Source organism: Ambystoma mexicanum, chromosome 3p, assembly GCF_040938575.1.
Source record: "Ambystoma mexicanum isolate Mex_15411 chromosome 3p, UKY_AmexF1_1, whole genome shotgun sequence".
Taxonomy (NCBI): domain Eukaryota; kingdom Metazoa; phylum Chordata; class Amphibia; order Caudata; family Ambystomatidae; genus Ambystoma; species Ambystoma mexicanum.
The window spans coordinates 314,018,112-314,045,503 of record NC_090925.1 but is presented as its reverse complement, the minus strand read 5'-3'; the positions used below and the strand labels follow the sequence as shown (position 1 = coordinate 314,045,503).

Genomic DNA, 27,392 nt, shown 5'->3' with positions numbered 1-27,392 from the left:
TGCAAAGGTTTTTGGGGGTTCCCCACAAACTGGGTTGAATGATGTACCATTGCAGGACACCGGATTAGATACTTGGGCATTGAGGGTAACAAAAGAACAGGCTGTTGAAGCCATAGTCAAGATTAGTTCCTCAAGAGCTAGTTGCCCAAATAATGTGTACAATGCGCTATTAAATGTGAACCACAAATATGGGGATCCATACAGTCTGTTTTATTCAATGACATTTTGTCTACATGTGTATTTCCAAAATCATGGTCTTGTTCATACATATTGCCGATTTTTAAAAAAGGCCCTAGGACTGACCCCTTACATTTCTGCCCAATGGCAATAGCTAAGGCTGTTATTTGCCACGCCGGTCTTAGAAAACCTTGAAAATTGGCAAGCATTGATTAATAGAATTCCTGTATGGCAGACTGAATTTCGCAAGTACCATTCCACTTCTCTCAATGGATTCCTGTTGAAATTAGTCTCCAAACAAGTTCACTGTAAAAAATGTGATTCAGTATTTGTGCCATATATTGATCTATCAGTTGCTTTTGATTCTGTAGATCGTGGCCTACTGTAGAGTAAACATGTGAAATGGGGAATTGCACAGGGCCTGATTAGACTCATTATTGGGCTATACTCTGAAAAAGAGATGAAAGTTATACTAGACAACAAAGGTAATCTGTCAAGGAGCATACCAACGTCCCGAGGCATGCGACAGGAGTGTGCATTTGTGCCACCACTTTTTAATCTGTACTTGAGCGATATTGGTGAATATCTTGACACAACTGCTTTGGCTACTCCCAAGATTTATCAATTGAAATTACTTTGCTTAGCATATGCTGATGATTTTCAATTTTTTTATCAGATGCCAATAGGACTGCATCATCTTTTGTTAGCCTTTTTCAAATTTGCTGATACCCATAAATTAAAAATCAATCCTACTAAAACAAAAAATTTTGCATTTTACTGGGAAACGCAGTTCTGTTAAATTTACGTGGCAAATTGATAATGTAGTGTTAGAAAAGGTGAAATGCATTGTCTATTTGGGATTCCCGTTATCTACAAAACAGAATGTACGTTTTGTTAAGGATTGGCTGTTTTCATTGGGAAAAGCAATGGGGAATCAACTGGTGCGAGTCAATGCTAAATATGGAAGTATTCAATTCTGCCGGCACTTAAGTTCTATGAAGGCAAAATCATTCCAAAGTTGTTATATGGATATTAAATACTTCCATTTTAGACTTTAGACTTACTTCCTGTTCTAGAAGGTCGGCTCTGGAGAAGGACACTTCAGGTGGCACAGGGTACGCCTGTAGCAGCCCTTCAATACGAACTTGGCATTACTTCATTAAAAAGTCGTGCCCAGTGGAGGCTCCTTTGGTTGTACTATAAATTCCTGTGCCCACCATGCACCGCTTCATTATATGAGGAAATTAATAGGGTGCTGTTAAGTGGAAAGGAACAATTCTTACTGGAGTTTTCGACCCCATGCAACCTGATATTGAGAGAACTTGATCTCACAGTTGACGAGCTCAAAGAAAATCTAGTAAGGGTCAAAAAACATCTTTATAGGTATGATTGGGCAAATACAATGGATACTATGCACTCATATGAGTCATTGGCACAATGGCTGCCCCTACCTTGTTGTTTATCCAAACAAAGCCTTGAGATGCTTGTTCTTAAGATTCCATATTGGTCAAATCCAGACTAAGGAGATTTTAATATGCTACCATATGATAACACCTGATCAAGGTATATGTAGGTTCTGTGGGGCACAGAACATGATAGAAACCATGGAGCACTTACTAACTGCCTGCCCCCTGACCCACAGGCAAAGAAAGATTCATTTTAGACAGTATTTACCTATTTTGAATACTATGATGTGTGATTCTTTTATGCAATTCTGCTTGGCTGGTAGAACCACTTCGGTGGTGATTGCAGTCACAAGTTTTATTAGATCACTAAACTTGGAATAATCTGTACATTTTATATGTGTGAATGGACTGTTTTATTTTTCGATTAATTTAACACTGTAATGAATTGTTGATTATGAATTTTTGTGTTATTTATTTTTTTAACTGTAAAAGGAACGAATGAATTGCATTGAATCTAGTTCATGAAAGTGCATTTTAACTCATTGTTGACTTTTTAAAGGTTTTTTAAAAACCATAAAACAAAAAATAGAGCCTGCAGAGTCTTCTAAAAACACGTTACTCGTTCTTTCAATGTAACGAGCAGACTGCTTTCAGAAGACTAGGCAGCGCTCCATGCCCAGTCTTCTGTTCTTGGTGAGTCATGTGCTGGCCCCCAGGTCTGGGTGCGGAGCAGTGCTCCAGCAAGATATTTTGTCGGCCCATTCCCTGCACTGCCTGTGGCCAGCTGGCTGTCTACACTCTCTGTCCACATCTTACCTCTGTATTTCGCCCTCCTTTGCTGTCTCTTCGCTCATATCTCGACTATCTCTTTCCTGTGTCGTCTTCTACCCACTCCGTTTATCTTCCTATTCTATTACCGTCGACTCTACACCCTGTCTCTTTCAAGTTATCCCGCCCCCCTACACTCCTCTCTGTTTCTGGCAAGCCAAGTCTGCATCCCTCCCTGACTCTGCCCCACCCCTCCCATACCTTGGCTGAGTAGCTGTAAGTTCCGGACTTCCTCTCGCACCTGCAGTTGGAGCACCTGCTGGAGAACCTCCTGCCGCTGAGATTCATGGGTAATTCCCATCCTCTGGAGCTTCTCAGCATTGAGCCGAAGCAGAGCCCGACCTGGTACAAAAAGATAGAAAAGAGTGACCTCGTGACTTCATTATGCACTGGATTCTGTCACCTCAGCACACTTATACCCACAATACAGCTTCTCCCATCCATCCTGTGACCACCGCAGCCAAAATAAAGAGTTGCCACAGTAACAATACCGCCTCATCACAGCCTCAACACTCCATTACCATGGAGTAACACCTGTGTAATTCAGGAGCAGAACGCTGCCTGCAAATATGTGTACGATGCACGGCTGAGCGGCCTCCTTTCCCATGACGTGGCAATTGCACGGAGTGACCCTCCAACCGTGGCGCTTCCATGCAAGTGTGTACCCTCCATGCAATTATAATATTTGTGAGATGCAGTGGAAAAAAGATGTTAAGACAAACGCAATCTCCTTAGTACACTTTTATACCCACTGCTTTTTCCAAAAAATGAATTGCCTCCCGCAATTAACGAATGCGGGAGGCATTTACCACGGGGGTCATTTTAATTGAAAGAGTCAAATGGTGGGAGGGGACCACTTATATTTATCCATCCGTAGCGGTAATTAAAAAATAAAATGGTAATTGCACTAGGGGGCGGGCGGACACGACCATCTCGCTAATGTGCAGAAGGTCCGCTACATTCCATCTGCAGCTTTTCCGCCCTGTAGCGGAAAGGTAACGTGTAGAACACAGGCACAATCAACTTTACACTTGACTTTTCCTCCACGTTTAAAGGAGAGTTCCGGGACTTTTTTTTTATTGTCCCTACGGTTCGGCCATGTGTTTTTAAGCATAACTCGGTAGATCGTGGAAAACTTTCCTATGGACCTTACCCGACTTTTCGTCCATTAACGCACTCGAAATCAGCCGCCATTTTATGATAATCCTATCACTTGCCGCATCGCCCTGGCTCACCTGCTTTTGCGGCACTAAATCAAATCCCCCGCTCCTGAAACAGACTTGATCAAAACATTCATATTCCCCGCCTCTATCCGTGACGTGACTGAGCTGCGTAGGCAAACGCGCCCAGGCGTCTTCTACGCGACTCCACACAGAACCAGGAAATCAACACAGATGAGCTCAAACAACACAGCGCGCCACAATTGGGAATATGAAACTGTACTTTTAAATTAAACCGCAAGATTGTAAATTTGGTAAAGTAAATTTATTTGACATCAAATGTTTTGAGAATATTCAGCGATTAGCATTTTTATTTGCACATGTTCCAAAAAGTTCCGTTTCGAGGCACACGATGTTCCTTTGCTGTACACAGGGTCTTAGATCATCTCACAATACAGCGCCACAATTCGGAATATGAAACAGTGGTTTAAAAGCAAACGGCAAGATTGTACATTTGGCAAAGTACATTTATTTGACATCAAATGTTTTGAGAATATTCAGCGATTTGCATTTTTATTTGTTCACGTTCCGAAAAGTTTGTTTCGAGGCACACGATGTTCCTTTGCTGTACACAGGGTCTTAGATAAATGAATTTTTATTTGCTCTCGATCCAAAATATTTCGTCTTGAGGCAAGCGATGTTCGTGTGCAGTAGACATGGTGTTGGTTTACGATAAAATAAGCTCTTCGGTCGCACTGATAATCGCATGGCTGTTCCAACAACGAGGCACTAGGCCACCACAACGGTCTGTATGTCAAGCTTCGCTAATGGCTGGAAATAGATAATCGGTTTGGTATTTGTAGAACTGAGTTTTCGCAATGAAATGGATTCCCACAAACTGAAAGAACGACTCTAATTTTTTAAAACTTGAACCACTAAAAAGTGCAGCCGCTGCACAAAGTAGATTGCCTGCTGGCAGTTGTCCCAGCATAGGTTGTGCAGACCATGTGAAAGGATGATATTTTGTACAGGTGGCATGTATTTTAAGGTTAGTGCCTCGAATTGCACGAGTCACATTAATCAATGGCTCCCCACATACTTCCCCACCAACCAAATGCCCACATTTCATCCGAATAATAATATCAATCAAACAACTATCGAATACAATGAATTTGGCCTCTTTCCTTATACTGTCACTCTGCATCCCAGCTGGTTCGGCCTGTAACGTTGAGGACATGTCACTCACATGAAAGGTAGAATCTCTGATATCGTCTTCCGCTATGTTCAGTGATATTGATGGTGTTTCATTGTCGTCTACTTCATTCTCTTCCATTGCAACATCTGTTCCTTCTCCGGCGATGGGTGAATAAAACAATTTCTTCAACTTTCTCGCGGTCTTAGTTTTTGCGGGTGTGGATTCTGTGAATTGATCTCCGACTGCATCCGAACTACCAGGAGGACATTCACTATCAATGGCTGGTGGTGGTATAGCTCCGTTGTCAATCACTTCATATTCTTCCCATTGGCACGATGCATCTCCAGTCTCAAGTCCCTGCCAAAAGGTTTGACAAGCAACATCTCTCGTTCGCTTCACTGTCTGTGTAGATCTAGTTCGTACACCCACTCGCAACTAGAGGACAGATTGGAAAAGGGATGTTCAGTTTAAACACAACTTACAGTATTGAACTATTAACAGTGAAAAACAACATAATATAGTGCCCAGGACACTAACCTTCTTTTGCTTTCTTTTCTTTGAAACTTTCTTGCCTCGAACTTCAACATCAGGACGCTGTTGCTCCGACTCGTGTGTGCATGTCTCCACTTCCTCTTGCGCTGCAACGACTATATTTTCATGATAAGCACATCCATCACGCACTGACGCTCCATCGACTCCCTGAAACATAGAACTTTCATTAGTATGTATAATAATATCGAAAACACAAAATGTACTTGGGGACCAATACCCATACGTACATCTCAATAGCAAAACACGAATGAACGCATTGTGTAGAACATTCAAACGACAATAGTTCACGCATTGTTGATCTAGTTAGATGGAACTGTCAAGATCCATACCTCGGGCTCCTCATAGACTTCCATTGATGATATTATTGAAGATGATGCTTCAGTGACTCCCTGAAACACAGTAATTGCATTAGTATGGTTTTCTATTTTGATAAAAAGAACATAAAGTTTGTGCAGGCGTCAACGGCTCATCTAAATAGACCTGCACAAATGATCAGTTGTCTAAAATAAATAATGGATATCTAAATATGATTCGATTTGCTCGATCGTTGGAAGTGTCACCACCCAGAAATCTGCATCAACTACTAGGGGTGATGTTCTTGTAGAAGAAGCTCCGTCATCTCCCTGAAACATAGTACTTGCGTTAATAAAGAAGGAAGTATAGCGGATGTAATCAAGTCATATGATCTCGCTTGATCGAGCTGTCAGTATCCATACCTCGAAATGCATAAGAACATCAAGGGACGATGTGACTGCGGTGCACACTTCTGCAAGCTGTTGCGCCGACCCGTAACTGCACGCTCCCCCTTCTTCTTGGACTAATGCTCCATCGACTCCCTGAAACATAGGACTTTCATTAGTAATGAACACAATATTGAAAAAAGAAGACACATAGGAGGGCGACGACAGAAGGACATATCAATGGCTAAAAATGATAGAAACATTGTGTGTAACAATCACGCTACAAGAATGCAAGATCTGATGATCTCCATCGATGGAACTGTCCTGAAACGTACCTCGAGCATCTGAGTGACATCAACGGTAGTCGTCAATACGTTGGACTCCTCAGCATCTCCCTGAAAGACAGTACTTGAATTATTTTGGATAACAATAATTATAACTGAAAGCAAAGACTAGAGGACGAGTACAAGGGTGTACCATTAGGTAAAATAATTACACGATAAATTAAAACTATTGATTTACATGCCTAAAACAAGTCAGTGGCAGAATAGCCAAGTAAGATTACCCGATAGGCGCTTGAAGTGGCTGATGACTGCAATAACGACACGGATGGAGAATCTTCCGCCTTCATATTGAGTGGATACATAAATGGGGAAATTATTGTTAGCTAATGCTACACACTACCGCAAGGCCGAGAGATAAATACGTAAACTTGACTCACCAGTGGAGGGATGTGGACGAATAGAGTGGGAATAGCGGTTGAGAGCAATTTTCGCCTCGCTCGCGGTGTGTTCTTCTTTATTAGCAATGATGTGGAGTACATGTCAGAGGTAAAGTGCCTGCTGCAGATGCGGTATCGATCACCCCTCTTGTCCGCAAAGACTTCTAGGACTCTACTTTCAAGCTCAGAGGGTGGATATCCGCAATATCGGACCCATTCTCTTATCTGATCTATTGTCTTAGGGAAAACATGCATTATAGTACCTTCAGATTTATTATGGGTCTTCGAAGGACAACCGCCAATGGAACAGGCAGGCATTGTGGAAAGTTCTGAAAAGTAAAGATCAACAATTCTCTATGAATACCATTGTGTTAAAAAATTAAATACATAAAAGGTTCAATGCAAGGTATGTTTTGGTTCTTGGAACTATACACGTTATTCACATGCGGATAAGTATTTGAATAACTTTAAAAAAATACAAAAATAATTTCACTAAACTCAGAACATGTGACTAGTTCCTTGCATGTACTGTCTTGAACGAAAAGAAATTGGACGCAAAATGAGTATGGTACATGGCCTTACCTTGACGAGCAAACAGTTAGATGCAGGGATCAGAGTAGTTTCTTGTCGTAGAACAGGGAGCAGTTCACAGGTTGCAAACTGATGAGTTTGCTCAAAGTGGTCACGGAAGTTCACAGAGACGAAGAGCAGACAACCAGCACCTTCACGGGTTGACTAGCAAAGCGCAAAGAAGTTCTCATTAGAAATATGAAGTGGGTTATAAAGAATTCGAAACAGGGGTGTGTTTGTGAATGAATGACGTGTATATGTCGTGGCATTATGCGGTTTGCAGGGGGGCGTCCCGCGTGAGGGGAGATGCTTGGCAGGAGACACGGGGTCTGGCGGTAGACATGGGAACAACAACCCATGCTCTATAGACCACTTTGAAGTGTACATGGTCTTTGGCACCTCTTGGCCTTTATCGCTCCCTGACAGCTCCACTTGCCAGCACAAGTACCCCGGTGCGAACTGCCTTTGATAGGGCGGGGGGTGGATTGGGGCGGTGGTCGTGCAGACAAGACACAGGAAGACTCGTGAATGGAGACACACTTATGTGGATTGCAGGGGGCCGTCCAGCGTGAGGGGAGATGCTTGGCAGGAGACACGGGGTCTGGCGGTAGACATGGGAACAACAACCCATGCTCTATAGACCACTTTGAAGTGTACATGGTCTTTGGCACCTCTTGGCCTTTATCGCTCCCTGACAGCTCCACTTGCCAGCACAAGTACCCCGGTGCGAACTGCCTTTGATAGGGCGGGGGGTGGATTGGGGCGGTGGTCGTGCAGACAAGACACAGGAAGACTCGTGAATGGAGACACACTTATGTGGATTGCAGGGGGCCGTCCAGCGTGAGGGGAGATGCTTGGCAGGAGACACGGGGTCTGGCGGTAGACATGGGAACAACAACCCATGCTCTATAGACCACTTTGAAGTGTACATGGTCTTTGGCACCTCTTGGCCTTTATCGCTCCCTGACAGCTCCACTTGCCAGCACAAGTACCCCGGTGCGAACTGCCTTTGATAGGGCGGGGGGTGGATTGGGGCGGTGGTCGTGCAGACAAGACACAGGAAGACTCGTGAATGGAGACACACTTATGTGGATTGCAGGGGGCCGTCCAGCGTGAGGGGAGATGCTTGGCAGGAGACACGGGGTCTGGCGGTAGACATGGGAACAACAACCCATGCTCTATAGACCACTTTGAAGTGTACATGGTCTTTGGCACCTCTTGGCCTTTATCGCTCCCTGACAGCTCCACTTGCCAGCGCAAGTACCCCGGTGCGGGCGGTGGTCGTGCAGACAAGACTCGTTTGCCGTAGGGCCTCACCAAGGAGAGGCCATCTAACTGCATGTAAGAGGCAGGCTGCAGGATCTAGTACATGGAAGGCAGGGGGGTGAGTTTATAAATACCTCAGCCTCCCAGGAGAATATATGGGTGCAGTTCACCTTGGAGACCCTGAACAAAGTGGTGTGGTAAGTATTTTTGGGGGAGGAGGCAAGGCCGGGAGGCTTGATGCCAACCCGCAAAATAACATATGTATGTCTGCTGCATATGGGTTCAACGGTTATGTGGATTGAAGGTGGGTGGCCAGCGTGAGGGAGGATGCTGGCCGGAGACATGTGGTGTGACAAGACAAGGCACAGGAAGACTATTCAATGGAGACACACTAGATTCATTTAAAAAATCAAAACAACCATTGTTAAAATATATGTTGGGTTTTATTTTAGATCTTAATTTCAATTGAACATAAATAATAAACATTACACATTGTAAAGTTGCGGTTGCAGCACATCCCGGGAAAAGCCGCGGTATTGTCCACTGTCGCTGGGGAAATGTTGTCTAATGGCAAGTACCGCACAGGCAGGTATTACTCTCCGAACGCGGTGTCCGAGCCTCCCGTGAAGCCACCAAGTGAAGCAACGATAGGCCACCAGCCTGTACCACCTGTGAAAATGAAAGATGCAAACTGTATTAAAATGACAACTTTCTTATCACTGTCGATTCAGGTACAAAAATGTCATTCTGCTTTGAAAAAAATTCTATCTAGAAAATGCACAACATGGAACCAATTTACATGCATTCGAATGATATGTAGATGTAGTTTTATATGTGGGAGACGACCATGAAATAGTAGTGGCATCACTGACATCACAACCAGAGTATACTTACTCGTTACTCGGATTACGCGGACGAACAGTGCCGCAAAGTTCGTGCATAAGCACCATCATCATCCTCAACACTGTCCGTGAGAGGCAGGCTTCCCTGAACTCTGGCAGCTCGGTGATGCATTGCGGACTTGGCTCGCCTTCCGAAATGTAGGCCAAGCACCCGGAATTTTCACGGCAGCAGCAGTTCTCCTCCTCAGTTGGCATTAGCTCGCAACGATTGCACGTGCACCAGGTGGAGACGCCGTCCATGCGACATGGTCCAGGCTCTTCATCCGTTGTCTGGTCCTCCCAACTGCCGTCCGAATCCCCATCGTTTTCGCGTGCTTGCCTTTCCAGTAGTTCTTCCTCGGTGTACTCGGGCTCGTACATATACGGCATTATTGTAGCCATTGTGTGGTAAAGAAAGTAAAATAATTTATAGCGGTGGTACTGGTATCTGTTCACACGGGCTACAATCAACGAAGGTATTTGACCAGAGCACAGAAACGAGTCACAGAATACTCAAAGTAACACAGCGAGAGTAATGGAATCGAAAATCTGCTGCTGTGTGTTGTGAAACGGTGTGTTTATACTTATTGAGGAAAGAGGCGTCCTGCCGTTTCCATGGCGACACTTCATTAGCTGAGGCGCAGCGATTGTTGACACGAAACGTGCTTTGGCGTTGGGAAATGGGCGGTACGCGTCTGCTGATGTCAGGCTCGGGGGCGGGGGATTTGATTTAGTGCCGCAAAAGCAGGTGAGCCAGGGCGATGCGGCAAGTGATAGGATTATCATAAAATGGCGGCTGATTTCGAGTGCGTTAATGGACGAAAAGTCGGGTAAGGTCCATAGGAAAGTTTTCCACGATCTACCGAGTTATGCTTAAAAACACATGGCCGAACCGTAGGGACAATAAAAAAAAAGTCCCGGAACTCTCCTTTAAGGATGTCATGATGCCATCAGAAGATGCAGATGGTAGCAGTGCAGTGTCCCAGCAACATAACATATCATTTACACATAGTGTTAAAACATGTGCTTAAAACAGGCAAAACCATAACACCTTTCTTTTCCACTACATGTAGGGAAAAGTGTGAATGCATTCTGCAATTAAAATTATGCATTGTTTTGAGGTAGAGCAGGGGAGCATGATGGACACATTTGATCCATTCATCCCCCCAATCCACAACAACACAAAAAGAAAATCTTTACACCTTTTTTGCCCATTTGTGTGACTTACAAAATGACCCCAATGGATGAGCATGGAATCGGCCTGCTTTGAGCAAGTGCTAAAAACAGGCAGATTGCACAGGAATCCATTGGTTTTATACCAGCAAGAGAATGTCATGCTGGCGTTGGCGTAAAACCGAACGTTTTTTCAGGCAGAGCAGGATTGCGCTGGGACCACGTATGGCGTCCTATGCTCCAACTCCACCTGCAAAAACTATAATAACTCCCTGAATTGGAAATAAAGGTGTAAATATAAGCTTTGCACAGGAAGGCATGTCTTTAGCACTTTTTAGTGTTGGGCTATTAGGTGGCGCTTTAGTACCACCTATATGCGAAACTATTGTATTAGAGTACAGATCGGGAGAAATGGCATATGAGGAGGGATGCAAATGTTGTAGGCGTTTGGTTATTTGCCCACCCATTGACTGCCCATGTCCATGATGATCTCTATTGCCATTCCCACCCAGCTCCTGCCCCTCCCACCCAAAACGCCTCCGCATGGGAACTCTTTGAGCTTGCTTTACTCAAGCCTTATCATCAAGTTTTGTACTCTTAAGTGCCTGCCAGTGTTTTTTCAAAGCAGTCATCTGAGAGTTAATGACGTAATTGGAGTTGGAAACATGCTACTGGTGTAATAAATGTCTTACCCAGGCCTGCCTTCATCCACTCGATTTATAAGCACTGGCAAAATCAACAGTTTTGGCTTGTGTATAAGCATTAGACATTTGCCAGGCACTGCTATTACGTGGACCATTTTGCAAATGCTACCATCGACGGCCAGTTAATACCACTAGGGCAAGTGCCTTTCCCATGCCTACATGTAAGACCAGACTGTTGGCATTGCCAGTGCTTCTTTTAAATCCCGCAGTAAGGTAACCACTAACAGGAATGCGTTAAGATGAAGCAGTACTTCCCTAAGTGTGACTTCATTTCTGTGGCTAATGGTGTTCCAGCGCCTGCTCATGCTTTGAGGGGCTGCCCAATTACATCCGCACAGAAACACTAGTTACATCGACACACGTGTCCAGCATCAGCCGAACATGGCATTCGGCAGTATTTACAGATGAACTGGAAAAAAGCCAGGAGTTTTTCAGGATACAATGGCCAAGTCTTTCAAATGTTCAAGGATAAGATGGAACACATCATAAAGAAGGGTGGCAAGTTTCCAGGGAACTTCCTTTGATCATTGCTTTAAAAAAATGGTTTGGCAACAGCTGCTTTCCTTTGCAGGTAGACACAGATGAGAGTTTGCCGGTAACACGCAGGAATAACCGACAGGATACCAGCAAACTGCCCTTGCTGTCTCTGCCGCCCGATATCCTGGTATTACCAGGATATTACGGGCGGCGGAGAGCCGGTACGCTCCCATTCCCATGGAGCCCCATAGGACTCTATGGGATAGGATTGCCTAAATCACCGGCACGTGATTCAGGCATTTCTTTGCCGGTAGGGACCTGATCTACCAGCAGGTCATGCCTGGCGGAAGATCCGTGGCCCCACCACAAACTGGTCTGGAAGAAATGCCGGTGCTGGAATTATCCACATTTTTTCCAGACCGGCAAAACCGTAATGAAGGACTGCTGGTGCCATTTGCTTACCCATGCATTCACTCGAATACTTTTGTTCTGTGGTGGCACGTCTTTGTCTACCACAGAATAGTATGCACTTTGACCTGAAAAGTGCGGGAAAGTACAGGATGCTTTTTTGTTCAGAATTCCAACTATACTTCTGTATTAATTTGTATTTACTGAAAGAGAGGCAAGTGTTTTGATCATAAAAGCTATGAAACAGGAAAACAGTGAGTGAATCAATCAATGCACAAGATGCTTTACGATAAACTAGCTGCACCCGGCGTGCCCGGTGCCAACCTAACACCCGCTCTGTCCCGGCCCTTGTTCACTTTCTGACTATCTCTGTCTAGATCGGTTTCACTCTGTAGCTCTGTCTGGTATGTTCCAAATGTCTCTGGCCGTGTGGTCTGTTTAATTTGCTTTCTCTGTTAGTGTTTTTGCCTGCCCCCCCCTCTCTCTCTCTCTTTCTCTCTTTTGCTGTCTCTTCATTTTCCTCTGTTAGAGTGGTCTCGCAAGCTCTGTTCGCTCTGTTAGTGCACTCTGGTACGCGCTCGCTCTCTCCATCTCTATGGCCGTACATCACAGGAATCACTGAACGCATAGGTCAGGTAAGCTTCTCTTTAGTGTGTATCTTCAAGCAGGTAAATACAAAGGAAAGATGCAGTTCATGTGTACATCAAACTGGACTCTATTCTGCAGGCAGTCATCTGCAGGCATCATGAAACCACATCTGCAGGAGCACACACAAAGGATCCAAGAGTTTATCACTCAACATGGCATGCAGCAAAGCATGTAACCCAATGTACACCCCTGGCAGCTCTTAGTACGAAAGACCTTACTCCTGCCACTTTTAACACAGCCACACACTCCCTAATACAGGGTTCCTCCTCCTGGGAGTGCGCATGATTGATCATATCACCATGTTCACATGGTGGAAAAACAATAATGTTGTTGTATAAGATTAAATGCTATCTGCTACATTAAATGAATCACTGCACACATTATCAGGCAAGCGTTTCCTGATTATGTATCTTCAAGCAGGTAAGTACATATGCAGAATGCAGTTCATGTAAGTACTAGTACAGCAGACCATTGGGCCCCCATCTATGCCAGTCTCTCACTCCAATTGCCAACAGTCACTCCTGGAATCCTCAGACACTGCATGACGCAGCTTGCACACATATTTCAACCAGCACTACCTCATTCATTCTATTCATGCAAGCCTGTCACTCATTTACCTGCACCCATTCAAGCATCCCTACACAACCCCCTAACCCCCGCCCCGACAATGAAAGAGGCACAGCCTGCCACTCACATGTATACACACTAGCAAGAATCACTGCAAATGATCTGGTTTTCTCTCTCTCCATATCCCACTCCCTGTCAGTGCTTGTCTCCCACTCTCCCTCTCCCGGTGATTAAAGGACTACTGCTCTTTAGGAGTACAGGGATGAACAGTGGCTAAACCACCTACTGAGCCCCACACTACTACTAAACCAACAGTGATCCCAATCATAAGGCACAGCTCCTTCGCCAAGGTGGGTTTAGTATAGGCTATGCCCTTGGAGGGGTGTAAGCTGGTATAAATGTAACACAACAACAAAACATCAATAGTATAGTGGTACCAAGATAATACAATGTCCAACCAAGATTCGTGAAAAAAAAGCAATACAAAAAAATTAACAACCCACAACAACCTATTAAAAACACCTGTGTGAAGGAAACACGAAAAATATAGGCATTGTCATCAAAGGTGGGCACTCTGGGTGAAGACAGGGGTGCAGACAATAGATTTTAACTGCACATGTCAAAGACTTGAAAGTGTCTTGAAAAGGCAAAGAGGCAAAAAGTCACCAGGATCATTTATGGCAGACCAGGGGGGATAGGACCATTGCAGATGCCTTTATTGCTTAGCTTGGTGGCTTGACAGCATCAAGCCGGTCTTCTGGGTGCTTTTCTGCAGTCGAGCCGGTGTTGGGACAGTCGAGTTGCAGTGTTCCAATTTTGAGACCGCATCGGCGGCTTTGAGACAGCGCAGTCTCTGGATCGCATTGGCACTGGAGACAGGTTGAATCGATGGTTCCTAACAGGTCAAGTCAGCTGTCAAGTTGGGCGGAAACAAAGCTTCTTCTGAGTCGGGTTAGCAATCAAGATGGCTGAGCTGATGGCTTCCAGCGGGTTGAGTTGGCTTTCGAGTCGGGTCCAGACAACTCTTCAAAGGTAAGCTGGCGGCTAAGTCATGGGGATAACGTGCTTCACTATGAAGAGTCGCCGTTGAGTCCACTCGAAGAAGCACATAAGCTGTTCAAAGTTCTTAAGAGTGCCATAAATAGCACTGCAGGTCTTGTAGCAACTCAAACATTTCTCAAGGCAGTAATCAGGTTTCTGAGCTGCTTCCAAGTTGCTGGCAGGCCCAGTCTGGGTCTCCAGGGACAAGATGTGTCCTTAGTTATGCGCCTCCACCTCCAGTGAGCAGGATCAGGGTTTCAAAGCACGGGCAGCAGAGAACCCTTGGTTCTCAGAGGTTTCACCTCAAATGTGCCCTTGAGGTGGGTACATGGCATCTTGGAGCATATGTCTTCACCTCTGTGGCAGAGGACTTTGGAATAGGCTGTGTACCCAAAAGAATTGTAGGTGAATCCTTCTTGTCTTGAAGTCCAAAGATGAATTCTCTAAGGGCAGGGTTTCCACCTTATAAAGGCAAAATCCTACAGCAGATTAGTCCAAAGCAAGCCTGTTATCGGGGGTCCAATTTAGGCTGCCGTAACAGGTTTCCTTTGTTTTCAGGTGTCATATGCAGAGTGTTTTGCCTGCAGGAAGTGGGTAGGGGGCAGGAGATTTAGGGAGCCCTTGCAGAATCATAAACTGTGGCAGTTTTTTAGCAGACTGGTAAGATGCCAGTTGAGAAAGATAGACTGAAGAGAGTGGAGAGATGAGCGGATATCACAGATGAAAGATCTTTTATAGTTTGTGGTACAAAGGATCTGAAAAAGGGCACAAGATGGGTTGGCACATAGAAGAATGGGTACACAATTCCATGGGGGAGATAGGGGTGACGTCTGCTAGTGAGGAAGGTGGTTGGTGAGAGAAGGGGAGAAATATGGAGGCAGTACTAGAAAAAAGTGCACATGGTGACCCTTCATTTGGTGATTTTAGATGAGTAGTAGGAGGCAAAGTTGATGGCAGAGTAGAGTAGATGGAGTGGTTCTAGGGGGTAGGATAGCATGGTCTGGAGGATCATGGATAGTTTTTCTGTTTGTGAGCGGATAGGGGCTGTAGTCAGCTTCGGTACACAGTCGTAGTAGGATGTGAGGAGAGTGTGGGAACAGTCTTTGTGCCACTGGTGGAGGGAGATATACGAGTTAGGGTTTTGGTAGGAAAGGGTGAATGCCTGGGTGGGATAAGGGTCATTGAAGGGGGTGGACAGTGCAGAAATGCATTTGGTGATGACAAGTTCAATGGAGTGAGCATATGGAGGAGACAGAGGATGGAGAAAGACTTTGGGCCTCATTACGAGATTGGGGGAATGGGTTTACCAGCACTGGTAATGGTGCCGGTAAACCCATTCCGCCCTATTACGAGGTTCCCTTTCGGGACCCACTCAGTACGTCTGGTCAGACCAGACATCCTTTGCGGGTCCCGCAAGGGAACCAGAGAGCTAATAACGGGTCCTCCAAGGCTGGAATGACCTGGTAATTCCTCATTCACAGAACCCGGACATGATTTTGGAGGCAGCCATGGCACTAATAGCACCATGGCTACCTCCAAACTCGTAATGAGGCCCTTTGACTTAGTTGAGAAAGTGGACCCTGGGGTCAGGCTTACATTTGATGTTGGTAATAGATATGGGTGCATGGCGGAATAGAGATGGTAAATTAGTGAATGGTCAGCGAGGGAGCAGTTAATTGAGCAATTAGAGGAGATCAGAGTGGAATATGGGGCTAGAGATTGATGGAGTTCCTTGGGTGTGGACTGGAAGGTCAAGTGGCACAGCAAGTAGAGCGCTCGCTTTGACATCAGTGCAGAGCCTGCGAATGCAGGTTCGAATCCCGGCAGTGCCAAACTCAGCGTTTCATCCTTCCGAGGTCGATAAATGAGCACCACACACTGTGGGTAATAATAAGCAGCGCTCAGATACCTGAGGGTTCGTAGCGCTATATAAATGCCAAATTATTATTATTATTATTATTATTATTATTATTATTATTATTATTATTATTATTATTATTATAAGGTTGTGTAGGTTCAGTAGAGAGTTATGTGAGGAGTCAGAAATGTGAGACGGACACAAAGGTATAGTTCTCTCAATGTATGCCATTTATTAAAATAAAAAAATGTGAGATAAGCTCCTATCTTTCCCTATCCTAAGGCGGATGCCCCTACCGAGCAAACAAAACTAAAGAACGATGTCCTACTGTCAAAAAGTCTCTGACCATCACACTAATACATACAACAAAATAACACCAGGAATATTTGGCTGTCTTCAATCTAACACAACAGTTTAAAAGTTCAAGCTTATACGTTTTAGAAAGTACTCCTTGTGACCAGGGTTGGATTCCCTTCCCCTGGATCAATACAGGAATACCCTTGGAAAAGTTCTCATTCAACAAAGTTCTGGTCTGTTCAACACAAAAGATCCTCTCGTTCCAATGCGTCTTTCATCAACACTTGTTAAAAAATCAAAGCAATTGTTATTTTCCACAATATCCTACTTGGTAAGGCAAATGTCTCTCACAAAACGTACATTCATAAACCACCGCAATTGTTTTCCTCTGCATATAAAGCAATTACCAGCATATCACACTTTTTCTTCCAATGAAATACGCCTGTCAGGATAGCACAGCAACTACCTTTGGTGATTCAACAGCTTGTCAAAAATAATAATAGAATTAACAAGTTCTTTCCACCACACCTCTTTACCACAATCACACTGCTTCAAAACATCTTCTTTCCTGGTCCGCCAGGACTAACTAATATTGATCCCTTTCCTGGTTTACTCGCCTGCCAGGATGAAAACCTCTTACAACTACAATTGTGCTTAGTAGCAAAAATTGTTCCAAGATTCTCCACACCAGTATCCCATGTGAGGAGGGCTGAACAATGGCTGCTTCTTTTTATAGTCTCTTCACTCTTGGCAATGTGGGTTACAGATTTCCCCAAGTTGATATCCCTTACAAGGGAAGTTGATCTCACTAGATTCATCACAGTTATCAGAGAGAGTGAAGTATAGTTGGAGCGGATTGGCCTTAATCATACTGGAGAGTTAGAGCTCGCCCATCGTGGTCTCAGGGACATTGACTAAGAACACTTCGAGTAAGAAGTAAATGTCAGAGAAGAAGAGGTTGGTGGTTCCCCCTGGGTGGTAGATGAGAAGGATAGTAGGACTGTGGGAGTGATGGGCAGAGATATGTTCAAAGGAGGAGGGAGGGCAATTAGAGGATGGAAAGGGTGCTGATGGTGTGCCCTTGCTGATCATGAGACCATCACCACCACCTTTTTTGGAGAGAGGTGGGGAGTGAGATAAATAAGCAAAGTCTGTGTGAAGGGTTGCCAGGGTGACAGTGTAGTGAGCTATAATCCAGATTTTAGTATTAGCTATCACCTATAGTTTGGGTAAAATAAAATGATTAGTGAGACAATAGGTTTTTCTGCAGAGTGATTGAACATTCTAGACACTAGTGATGATCTCATTAGGGGGAGCTAAGGTTGAGGGGGTAGTTACCGAAGTGTATGAAAGGTGATGTGTAGGAGAGATGCGCTTGCAGGGGGTGGGGTGGAAGTGATAAACAAGCTGCTTGAGTGATGTTTGGGAGGAAAGTGAAGGATGGGTATCGGGAGACATGGGCCCTCATTACGACCCGGGCGGTAAGTGAATAACGATGCTGGTAAAGGATTACCGGCATCGCTTACCGCTACGCACGATTAGGAAAGGACAACCCGCTATTAGCGGCACCGTACTTTATACACACATAGCAGTCACATTGTGTGTCTCCATTCATGCATGGAAATGGGGTTGAATTGAAGAAATAAATGCATGCCATGGTGTCACTTAATGAAGTCCCATATGATGTGATGACTTACACATACATTGTTGCCCACATGCAGGTGATGCAGGCTATCACTTGAAGAGGTGGCTCCTTACCCCAGTCCGGAACCCACAGAACAGGCACGAGGAGTACTATAATCGTGCCCATACACGAACCCGTGTGGTGATTGAGCAGACATTTGGCCTCTTGAAGGCACGGTTTCGCTGCCTCAGCAGGTCTGGTGGGGCACTCCTGTACCACCATGAGAAGGTGGCAAAGATCGTCATGGCATGTGTCATGCTACACAATATGTGCACCAGACGGAATGTGCCCCTGCCCCCTGACGCTGAACTGCAACCACCTGACGAAGAGGATTAGGAGGGTGGGGAAGGGGCAGCCCCTCAGGGAGGCAGCGATGCACAGGAGGGACGTGACATGCGACAGACTCTGATCAACCAATGTTTCTAGCACACATGGCCGGGGGGTGTTACATGGAGATGGCACTCGGGGCACTGGGTGTGTCAGGGACATGGACGCTCTAGACTGTTAACCAATAAAGCACACATACGCAATTAGCAATGTCCACACATGTGAATTATGAGTAACCAAAATGTGTATTGAAGAAGCATAACTAAGTGAACAAGCCCTCCAGCCCACACACCCTCTCCCCCCTCCCCCCTCATTTCCCCCACACACCCTCTCCCCCTCCCCCCTCAACTCCCCCACACACCCTCTCCCCCCTCCCCCCTCAACTCCCCCACACACCCTCTCCCCCCCTCATCTCCCCCACACACCCTCTCCCCCCTCAACTCCCCCACACCAGTGGTCCACATGGCACCAGTAGGCAAGGCTGTGCCTATTGGCTTCCCCCTCTTCCAGCACCAGGTGCCCCACTGTCCGATCGGCGCAGGTTCCTGCAAGACCTGCACACGGGGCTGGTCCTGGTTGAACTAGCCACTGAAGATGTACTTGGTTGCTCAGATGACTGTGGTGGATGCATGTCCCGCATTGATGCCACCATCTCAGATAGTACGTGCCGCACTGCGGGCAATTCAGCACATATGTCCTTTGAGGATGTCTCTATAGCTGACTTCAAGGATGCGTCACATTCCCGGATGTCGTCCCTTACACTCCCACATTCAGTTATGTGCTGCGTCAAGAGGCCAGTGAGCTCCTGCTGACGTCTTTGAATGTCCTGGATCCCCTCTTGGGTGTTTGGGGCTGCGGTGGATCTTTGAGGGGTTCCCGAAATACTATGCTCCTCGGGCACAGTTGGGGTGGGGCTGGGAGTTGCAGGCCATGAGTGATCCGGAGACAGGCCGTGCATGCTGGTGTCGGGCAGGCTGCATGGGGACGGGAGAGGGGAATGCAGGGGGCCTGTGGGGGAAGTTGCAACATGCAGCTGATCCCCTTCCTCATCATCTGAGACTGCTGCTGTGGCAGCTGTTTCGCCAACTGTGCTGCTTGCAGCCGATGCAGTCCCTTCTGCCGCTGACACTTGGGTGCTGGTGGCTGTTGTGGGCGCCATAATGGGGGACGTTGAGCACATTGGTGCTGTGGCCTGTGGTGTGGTCTTGGCCTTCCGATGTCGTTCCGGTTGGCCTATGCCCCTTGAAGTGGAGGGACGGTGTTGTCCCTGCACAGCCCTTGTCTTCTTGCGTGGTGTGCCATCTTCCTCCCTGCTTTCCACTTCACCACTGTCTGATTGCGTGCCTGTGGGGGACCAATAGAGAGAGAGAGGGTTAATGATGGGTCTACAGGCATCGGGCATACATTGGGGTGGCTGCATCCATATGGAATGGCAGATGATTGACATTGGGGGAGTGACATACGGGTTCCTTGCATGTGGACAAGGTGAAGCTCTCCACTGCCTGTAGGCAGTCTTGTACTCATGTGTCTGGTGGACCCTGATCTACATCATTGCACTGTCAGTTCTGGTGGACATCATCATGGCGGGATTAATATTGATTCATTTAGGACACCTACCTGCATCGGCCGATGACGGTGCTCCTCGCTCCATGTCCCCGACTCCGTGTATTGATTCTACCCCTATGGTGGTGGCACATATCTCCTCCCACGCTTGTAGTTTGATGGGGGAGTCCGCTCCTCCACCTGTCGCCATCCCCATCTTGTGATTAGCGGAGAGTATGCTGCGCACACGTAGACGCAGGTCATCCCAGCGTTTGCAGCATTCTTTTGGTGTGCGGGGTGTGGTGCCAACGGCGCTGACATTCTGGCTGACCTCCGCCCAAATCTGCTTTTTCCGCTGCAGTGCTGGACGGGACATCTCATTCGAGAAGACCTCATCATCATGCTCCTGCAGTGTCTCTGCTAGCATTGTCAGCTCCTCTCTGGAGAAGTGCTCCTTGCGCAGCCGATCTCCGTTTTCTTTACACATTTTGGCATGGTTAAATGGAGAAAGTAGTGGTGGAGGTGTGTATGAGTTCTGGGGGTCAGATGGCTTCTGGTTGTGGTGGATGGCAAGGGATTGTGTTTTTAAACAACGCCGCCATGCTCTCTCCCGTTCCTGTGCGATGACACACCTTCCAATTCTGCTTATTAGCAGTCACCACTAATAGCGGTGACCGCTAATAGCGGTAGTCGCTAATGCTGCATGCTTGGATGCCGGAGGTGCTATTTCCACTACTGACGGTGCTGGAAAGGGGGATTTTCAGGGGTTTTGCGACATGGCGGTGAAGTCTTTACCGGCATGGCGCAAAGCTCGTGCCCGCGTACTCGTAATGGGCCGCTTTTAGCGGTCCATTGCCAGCACGGACACAGTAATTGCGCCATGCCGGTAATGGCAGGTACTTAGCGCCCGGGTCGTAATGAGGGCCATGGTGAGGGGATGAGGAAGAGTTGAGGCGAGAGGGGGGTCCTTGGTGGTCATGGGAGGAGGAGTGAAAAAAACATAAGGAAAAGGCCCATGATTGGAATAGCATTATAGTCGTTTTAAATAAACATAGGATCATTACTGACCAGATATACAGTTTCAAATAAGAATAAAGTTATAGGCGACCACAAATTGGTTTTTCAAAAATCATAGTGCCGTAGGCAACCAAACATAGAGCATCTAAGAAGCATAGGCCCATAAGTGACTAAAAATGCACTTTCAACTAAGAATATGGTAGTAGGTGACCACATATATTGTTTCAAATAAGCTAAAGGCCAAAGACACCTAAACTACAGCTTCAAATATCCAAAGGGTATTAACAAATGTGATGGAGTGCAGATGAAAAATCCTTTATGATACAGTCCCTTCAAAACTTAGATTGCAGAGGTACAGGAAGACTGATTGACTTGACAGGCATGGATGGCAGACTCGGTATTGGGGGTGGGCAGGGAATAGGGTAGAATGGGTGACCCTAGGACCTTCTTGGCCCTTAGAGGATCGAACTGATGATGCCCTTAGACTTGTCACCCTTTCTCTAGGATGACATGGCTGGATACTGGCTTATCAGGGCCTTGTCTGGCCAAATGATTGTTGGTTGGAGACATAGGGGGTCATCACGGGTTGGGCAGGGCAGTAAAAATGCAGTAGTAGCCTATTACCGCTGCATTCCCGCTTCGCCCAATCCCGAGTTTGGGCGGAAAGTTGGATACTTACCTCCAGATTTGAGCTGTAGGTAAATCTGGCTACTTTCCATCCATTTATGGTGCTATTACCGCAGCACTATTAGCAGCGCGGCAATAGTGCCCAAAATGTCCTGTTGGGTCCAACAGACCCATTGGGAATGGGGATTTACCACCCTGCCCGCAACTCAGGTTCTGGCGAGTGTCTGACCAAGTTGCAGTAACGTAATTTGCGTTGGGCGGTATCCCGGCAGATTTACCGCCAGGATACCGCCCAACTCATGATAGAGCCTAAAATCAGGTGAATCTAACAAGCCTGGTCAATTAATCTGTTTAGCGGGCTCAAGCTCCCTAGTGGGGTGAATGCTCGCTACAATGGTGGGCCATGATTGTGATTAGGGTTTCTAATAACAAGCCCAGACAGATCTTTTTCTCAATTCTTGGGAACATTCCCAGCTTGGTCATGTGGCCAGAGACAGCCATATCAGGACCTTGTCCGGTCCTGTGATGGTCAGATGGGGACAAAGTCAGATTGTTGTAAGAAGCCTGGCCCGGGAACACTTGCAGCAGAGCTCTAGCTTGCTAGTGGTGTGAGAATTCACTGTTATGGCAGACTGTTGTGTGGTAAGGGTCTCTTGCAACCATGGAATTGCCTGGCACGGTGATGGTCGGATGGGGACAAAGACAAAAGGATCATAGAGGTCTGGCCTAGAAATCCCTGGCACAGGGCTCGAGCTCCCTAGTGAAGCAACTATTCTCCTCTATGTAGGGCAGCACATATGAGAGTTCCTGGCTGCTTTGTATAAAATCAAAAAGCATTTTGGGAATATAAAAATGACCACAGATCTTTATATTTGACAAATATGTCTGTGAATAGGGGCTGTATCCTTGCTTAAATCACCAAGTGAATAAAACACACCAGGCTTGGTGCTAATTTTATTTTTCACATACTCAGTCTAATATTAAGGTGTTTGTAACCACCATGTATACTTGTTTGGAAAGCCCAAGGAATTGTATGTGAGGTGTTACAAAGCAGAATGGGCATCAATGGCACAAATAAACAAACTCCAGGTTCAAACGGGGCGTTATTATGGATTAACAAAAGAAGAGGACTTAATGCAGTCATAGAATAGGGTGTCACCCCTTTAAACTGTCAAACAAGTGGACAAATATCTGAATGGAGTCTCCTGTCATCTAAACAACTCAGTAATACGTCACTCTCTTTACAGTTCAGTCTTAATGTCCTGGTCCACCAGACCATCTAGCCACATGGGATGATTGTTCATGAATGGTTGAAGCTGGTATGTGTACTGCTTTCCACCAGTCCCCTTAAAGTGGTCTTTTCTCCTCTAGTTCCAGATGAGATGGGTCCAAGGGCCTGTGGGAAACCTGAAGATGTCTCCCCCGGTAGTCCCTGGGTATCTATCATCCAGGTGGTCAGTACACGGCCATCGCTTTTGGATCCAGTTCCTGGAGGATCACCGGGATGAGGGGTCCTCAGGGAGTGGAAGTGGAACACCGGAGAGTGAGACGCGGTGGTATCCCCTTCCTTGGTACACCTTTTCCCCATCCTACCAGGTAGGATACCTAGGAACTCAACCTGCCCCCCTCCCCTCCCGACACAAACACTGTTTCACAGACAGCTCACTGTGAGAGAAAACGGACTAACACCCGAGCCGTATACCTGACATGTCCCAACACAAGGGTCAGGCAGAGTCATGCAATTACTGATAATTACACACACCTGGCTTTCATCACACTTCCCCACACGGATAAAAGGTGGAGCACGAAAACCCACTCTGAGCAAGGCAGAACACACGAGGAAGCAGCAGTTCCGAGATGGCGTTTTAACATGAGGAGAAAGGCGGCAAGACCAGAAAGCATAACAAGGAGGGAATTGCCCTTGGCCTTTTCAGAGGAAGAAAACCTGTACTTTCACGAATCCTTGAAAAGAAGAAATATAAGACCAGGAATTAAAGCTGCAGAAAGGTGCACTGTGTGTCAAATGTACCCGGGGCTCTCCTGCATCGATAGCCGAGGCGGGGAGGAGCGATTGCCACCGTGGCACTGTCCTTGGTTCCTGCAACAAAGCCGATCCAGTAAAGTCAGCACAGCCAGTGAGTCGGAGAGACTTATAACAGACTGGTCTGTGTGAGAACCAAGGCTGCAAGCGGCAACATTGTAAGAAGTAATCTGCAAAGAAAAGAGTGTAAGGTGTATGTGATGAGCAACGCGAATATAATTGAATATCCAAGAAGTGATTGAACTTTTGAAACCAAGGTAGATGCCATATACAGAGTGGTCCGGCGCCACGTGGGTGCTCATTCGAAGAACTCTGTTAGGCATCCACAGGGCTCGCAAATTCTACTAGCCCACTAGCATTGACGAGTCATTTGTATGAAGGGCGAGTACCATTTCCATGATACTCGACCTTGCTGGTGAGTATGGGGATGCTAGAAATGTATTTTCCATTTACTGAAAACACACTTAATTTGCAGTAAATGGCAAATACAAGTTTCACTGTGCATGCTTGACAGCATTAAACCAAATATAAAGTGTGCTTATGGCGACATGGACCATCTTACAAAAAGCACTGGTAAATATTTTATCACCATTCACTTTGGGGCAAGTGCATTTCTCTTAGGTGGAGTATGTAAACTAAGGAACTCGCCCTGCAGGTCTAGTGGGATTTTTAAGAATTTGCAAGGCCTGATCCAACTGAGAGTGTAGAAATTGTGAACTGTGAAATCGAAGTGGTCCAGCCAAACCCTTGCACATACAAAGGTTTTCAATTGCTATACGAACTGTAATTGGTACGAGCCCGATGAAGGGGGATCCAGGGTGAACCATGGGTCACCTGAGAAAAGATATATGAACTGTAATTGGTCCGAGCCCGGCTAAGGGAAACTAATTGTGAAAAGGTGATCTGAGCCTGTCTGAGGGGGCTCTGGGGTGAACCGTGAGTCACCCAAGAAAAGCTTGTGGTGCAAAAGGGATCTGAGCCCGGCTTAGAGGGATCCAGGGTGAGAGTGAATCTCCCTATGTGAACACTTGGAAAATAACTTTTCGTTTGTTTGATACATCAGGCCCTCTGAAGCAAGAGACTTTTGATACCTTAAGAGACTTGGGCATAGAAGGCCCTGATGCTTGTAAAGGAACTGTGTCCTTGTGCCGAAGAAGCCCAAGAGTATGCTATGCTCGAGCGAACTGCCTTGTCCTGTGCGGAAATCATGGGGCAAGGGAGGCCAAAGGCCTGAACATCCCGACTTCTCATTTTGTGAACACTTCTTTCTTTTTCATGAACATTACCCCACAATATTTGTAACTTAGCAGTAAGGATTTGGCAAAAGGTTTTTTAGTATAGGCCCTTTTATTTTGACAAGACTCCACTAGGACTGCATTATTATTATTTTGATGGTCACAGCTAGCTCCCATCTTAGATTTACGTTTAGATAGGTGGTTATCACACCCTTGATAAAGTTCAATAAACACCCTTTAACTGTGGTCACTTGTGTCCGTCTTACTTTGATAGCATGCCTTCCTTACAGGCTGCAGAGACTTTCCTTAACACTGAGGGGCCCATGGTTAGCAAGGCTTTATTTGTCCAACACAGCCTGGCTCACTTCTGTTCTGCTTCTGGTAGGTTGGCTGGGGATCTGTAGAGAGGGTCCTTCGCCTCTGCTCCTGGGGATCTCTGATCATTCTTTAGACTCCGCTCTGGCTTCTTTCCTCCTTCTTAACTCCTGGTACCTCCTTGACACTTCATGCTCTACCCGTTCCTCCTTCCAAGATTCTGTTGGCAGAACTGTCCCTTTTTATCTTCACCTGTTTGTGTTTCTTCTCTGTTCTTTCTCTGACCACTGTTGTCTTCTTCATAGCCTCTGAGATATATCTTCCCGATCCTAAAGTGTTTCTCTTCCTAATTCTATGGACATGTCTCTCCCCAATCTTAAGGGTGTTTCTCTACCCAATCCTTGGGGTAGCTCTCTTGAGTTCCCGTTCTCAAAAGTCTCTGAGGCATACCTCTCCGTAACCTCTAGTTTGTGTCTCACCCCAACTTCTGGATATATCTCTCCCAAAACTCTGGACTATCTTTCTGTCCAACCTCTGGGGTGTATCACTCGCCACTCCTAGCGTTTTCTCTCTCTTCAAACCCTGGAGTGTATCACTTACCAACCCTGGAGTATATCTCTCCCCAAACCTTTGCATATATATGTCCCCTACCTCTGGGGTATCTTTCTCCAGATTCAGGGGGAGGATCTCTCTGTAAACGTACCTTGAAGTTCTTCCCCTCTTCCTTCCCACTCACAAGCTGTTTCCTCATCTCCTTTCCAACTCTCCTCCTCCTTATCTCTCCCAGTAATCTCCTCTCCGTTCGTTGATCTCTCCTATGTCGTCCTTCTCCCAGTCAAATCCCCCCTTCTCATCCCTGCCTACTTGGTTTGTCTTAGGCCCACAATTCACTTGTGTAGCGTTGGGACCCTGAGTGTTGATTGGTCCCTGTTTCTGTCTGGGTTGCGTTTCTGGCAGGTTTGTCTTTGTAGCTGTGCTCCCTGTTGCTCTGTGCACAAAGCCTTTTTCTCAGAGGTCCTAATTTTGACTTCTCAGAGCCTACAGATGTCTGGGGGAGGGTCTGGTTGCTGGTGGGCCTTGCACATACTTCTCTGCAGCATTCTGACACCACTCAATAATGTATGGTGTAAGGGTGAGGAAGGAAGAGACTGACACACAGGTGGTATGTTTTTGTGCAAAGTCTTTTATTCTAAAAGAAATACAAAGAAAACCTTATCTGTCCCTAACTCTAAGAGGAGGTACCCTGCCTCAACTAAAAACTATAAATAAAGAGTCGACCATCCGGACAACCACACAGTTCCATACAATTGTCAGTTCAACAAAGTAGGGGGAATGTCTCCCTTCTCCTGGCCTTGTTCAGGCTTCACTAGGCAGATCAACTAAGTAGGGGGAATGTCTCCCTTCCCCTGACCTTTCTCAGACTTCACAGTTCCACAAAGTAGGGGGAATGTCTCTTTTCCCCTTGTCTTTCTCAGTCTTGTTTTCACAGTTCCACAAAATAGAAGGAATGTCTCCATTCCCCTGGTATTGCTCAGGCTTCTTTGGCCTCTTCACTGGCCCAGTTGGGCAGACCAATTATACTCCCCTGCCAGATACTGCTTTGGGTCTCAGGCCCTTTCAATATGGTTTCTCGTGTTCGGGTCCTCAACCCCGGATCCCAGACTCCTTCACATTGGCTTTTCGTTCTTGGGTCCCAGACCCCTTTATATTGGCTTTTCGTTCTCGGGTCCCAGACCCCTTTATGTTGGCTTTTCATTATCGGGTCCAGGCTCCTTTATGTTGGCTTTTCGTTCTCGGGTCCCAGACCGTTCATATGGGATTTCCTTGCCCCCTCAAGGTTCCAGGGCTGCCCCTGTACTTTTTGTATGGGCTCCCATTCGCTCACCTCAACCTAGGTCTTCTCTTCTTCTTCTGACGGTTCTTTGGAGTTGGTTCCTGTTTGCACGCTGCTGTACGTTGTTCACCAGCACTTCTCGGGAGACGGGCTGTGTGTAC

General features: G+C 46.3%; 1 protein-coding gene across 2 annotated transcripts in view; it reads right to left on the bottom strand.

Moving 5' to 3' along the window:
- The window catches only part of SAMD10 (sterile alpha motif domain containing 10), a 410,349-nt gene that overhangs the window by 25,366 nt on the left and 357,591 nt on the right, over positions 1-27,392 (bottom strand). Inside the window, exon 4 of one of the 2 annotated variants that reach the window (XM_069650844.1) lies at positions 2,653-2,753. In XM_069650844.1, coding sequence (XP_069506945.1) covers positions 2,653-2,753 — 101 coding nt within the window. Of the gene's footprint in view, positions 1-2,612; positions 2,754-27,392 lie in introns of both variants that reach the window. The other variant, XM_069650845.1, reaches the window with a different exon arrangement.